The sequence below is a fragment of the Lycium ferocissimum genome, chromosome 12 (genome assembly GCF_029784015.1).
Source record: "Lycium ferocissimum isolate CSIRO_LF1 chromosome 12, AGI_CSIRO_Lferr_CH_V1, whole genome shotgun sequence".
NCBI lineage: Eukaryota > Viridiplantae > Streptophyta > Magnoliopsida > Solanales > Solanaceae > Lycium > Lycium ferocissimum.
In genome coordinates, this window is record NC_081353.1 from 22,309,575 (window position 1) to 22,313,188 (window position 3,614).

Consider the following 3,614-nt stretch of genomic DNA (forward strand, 5'->3'; position numbering starts at 1 on the left):
AAAGCTGTGCCAAGGCAATGATATTTCTCCACCATCACCTTGATGAGAGCTTGAAAATGGAGTATCTCACTGTTAAAGATTCTCTTATCTTTGTGGAATAAGTTGAAAGATAGCTATGACCACCTGAAGATAGTTGTGCTTCCATAAGCACGTTTTGATTGGATCCATTTATGGCTACAAGATTTTAAATCTATTTGTGCGTATAATTCTGCCATGTTTAAAATTATTTCTCAGTTGAAAGTATGTGGTGAAATATCACTGATCATGATATGCTGGAGAAAACATTCTCCACTTTTCCTGCCTCAAGTATGCACAAATAGAAATATTGAGAGATGAGGTTCAAGAAATATTATGAACTAATCTCACATCTTCTAGTGGCTTAACAACATAATGAATTATTAATGAAAAATCATAAAAACCGACCTATTGGTACTATCCCAGTCCCTGAAGTGAATGACACAAATTTTCACCATTCTAGGCGTGAAAGAGGTCGTGGCCCCAGTCGTGGTCATGGTCATGGTCGAGGAAGAAATTTTAATCATGATTCTCGTCTTGCACCAAATAATACCCTTCACCACCAGCAGTGTAAAAAGAAGGATGAAAAGCATGAAGCTGTACAAAAGAAAGATTTAGAAAATAAATGCTACCGATGTGGAGGAAAGGGGCACTGGTCACATACTTGTCGTACACCAAAGCATCTAGTTGAGGTTTATCAAGCCTCCCTCATAAAGGCAGAAAAGAATACCGAAACAAATTTTATTTCTGAAGATAATATTGAGCCCATGCATCTAGATGTGGCAGATTTCTTTGGACACCCTGAAGGAAAAATAGATCATCTGATCGATGATGGATCTGTAATAATTTAGATATTTTCATCCATGTTGTTACTATTAGCTATAATAGTTATGTTTCCATAGTTATGTAAATAAAGTTTGTGTAATGCTTTGTTTAATAATAATATGTACTTTAATGTTCACTTTGTCTATTCTTTCATTTTGAATAATATATGGAAATTCCTCAAATTTTGGTTGGATCAATGACCAATCATGAAGATATTTATGTGATTGATAGTGGAAGAACGCATACCATATTCAAAGATGAGAAATACTTTTCTCACTTGCTTAGGAAAAAGGGAAATGTTAATATAATTTCTGGCAATTCGAAATTGATTGAAGGCTCTAGAAGAGCTACTATATTTCTGCCTAAGGGGACGAAACTTGTTATAGAAGATGCATTATTCTCTTCTAAATCCCCAAGAAACTTGTTAAGTTTCAAAGATATCCGCCATAATGGGTATCACATTGAGACATTAAATGAAATAAATAATGAATATCTTGGCATTACAAAGAATGTCTCTGGCCAGAAATATATTTTGGAGAAATTATCAAATTTGTCTTTTGTCCTGTATTATGCAGAAATTTGTACAATTGAAGCACACTCGATCGTAAACCAGAATGTTAATGAATCAAGTACTTTTGTGCTTTGGCATGACCGAATAGGTCATCCTGGATCAATAATGATGAGACGAATTATTGAAAATTCAAATGGGCATCCACTTAAGAACTTGAAGATTCTTGAAAGTGGTGAATTTTCATGTGCCGCTTGTTATCAGGGTAAATTGATAGCTAAGTCATCACCAGTGAAAGTTGACATTGAATCCCCTACCTTTCTATAGCGTATACACGGGGATATATGTGGACCTATTCATCCACCTTGTGGGCCATTCAGATATTTTATGGTCCTAATAGATGCATCTTTAAGATGGTCTCATGTGTGCCTCCTATCTTCTCGCAACCTGGCATTTGCGAAATTATTGGCACAATTAATACGCTTAAGGGCATAGTTTCTGAATTATCCCATTAAGGCTATACACCTCGATAATGCCGGAGAATTTACGTCTCAATGTTTTGATGATTATTGTTTGTCAGTTAGGATAAAAGTTGAACATCCTATAGCTCATGTTCATACCCAAAATGGCCTTGCTGATTCATTTATTAAACAATTACCATTGATAGCAAGACCACTACTTATGAAAACACAGTTGCCAACTACCATTTGGGGTTATGCTATCTTACATGCAGCATCTCTTATTCGTCTCAGACAGACTCATTATACTAAATACTCCCCGTCACAATTAGTATATGGTCATGAACCAAATATTGCTCATCTCTGAATCTTTGGTTGTGCTATATATGTGCCGGTAGCACCACCACAGCGCAATAAGATGGGCCCCCAAAGAAGGTTAGGAATATATGTTGGGTTTGAAACACCCTCTATTATTCACTATCTTGATCCATTAACGGGAGATTTATTCACTGCTAGATTTGTAGATTGTCAATTTGATGAAACAAATTTCCCACAATTAGGGGGAAACAGAAAAGAAATTAAAAGAGAAATTGCGTGGAAGGTTTCATCACTATCTCATTTTGATCCACGTGCCCCTATATGTGAACAGAAGATCCAGAAGATTATTCACTTGCAAAAAATAGCAAATCAAATGCCAGACACATTTACTGATTTGAAAAGAATAACTAAGTCATATATCCCTGCAGAGAATGTGCCTATCCGAATTGATGTCCCAAAGGGACAATCTACTAGTGTCATAGACTCTGAATCTCATACACGCCTAAAGCCTGGTAGGCCATTGGGTTCCAAGGATAAAAATTCTAGAAAAAGAAACACGAAAAATGATCATAATGACACTATGAAAGAATATCATGAAGATATTTAAGATCTGATTAATCCTGATACTCCTGAAGATATCACGGAACCCAAGACACAAGTAAGTAAAGAACTATCATTAAGTTCTTCTGGTGATGGGATAGATTTGAATCGATCGAAGATTATGGTGGATAATGTTTTTGCATATAATGTTGCACTGAATATTATGAAAGACATTGAGGATCAGGAACCTCAATGTTACACCTCGTGTTTTCGTGCGTTATCGTATCATAAGATGGCTAACATGATAATAAGGTAATGTTATGAGGTAGTTAAATAGTATGACAGTCATATGTTAAGTTGGAAATCAAACGAGTTGTGATACGAAAGTCAACAAAGGTCGTTGCAAGTTATATTTGTAAATTTCACTGAAGGTTGGGTTCGATATCGAAGAGCTTTTCTCTCAATCTACTTGGATTTATAGGGTGTTCCACCTATCAAATCTAAGGTCTACGAGTCTAGTTTCCAGTGCATTTAACCGTTTGTCGATCCAATGTCAGAGTAGAGAGATATTCGCATTTCCGTCCAGGGACGCAAACTGCCGCAGGAACAGTATGCTAGGTCGGTGGCTTTATTTTGCCCAAGTATAAATAGATACCTTGGGATGAATTTTTCTCAATTTCTTCACATTGAAATACCATAGAAACCCTAGTAAAACCTCTATAATCTTCTTCCATCAATTATAAACACACCTAAGGGCAAACCAAACAACCTCAACGTGGAGAAGAACATGGCAACTTCGAAATTGTGATTTCTTCACTATTTCAACTTGGGGTTTGAAGTGATTTTCATGATCTAAGGTATATTTTAATCTCCTTTTGATTTCTTTGAACTTCTACAAGTAATTAATCCCAAGAATTGGTTGAAAATTTCATAAGATAGGTTCTTGCCAT

The 3,614-nt window shown here is 35.8% G+C and overlaps 1 protein-coding gene across 1 annotated transcript; it reads left to right on the top strand.

The window, feature by feature from the left end:
• The first annotated feature begins 401 nt into the window (after positions 1-401).
• On the top strand, positions 402-866 carry LOC132039117 (uncharacterized). The gene has a single exon (XM_059429658.1). It carries the CDS (start codon positions 402-404, stop codon positions 864-866), a length of 465 nt encoding a protein of 154 aa, XP_059285641.1.
• Positions 867-3,614: the final 2,748 nt, after the last annotated feature.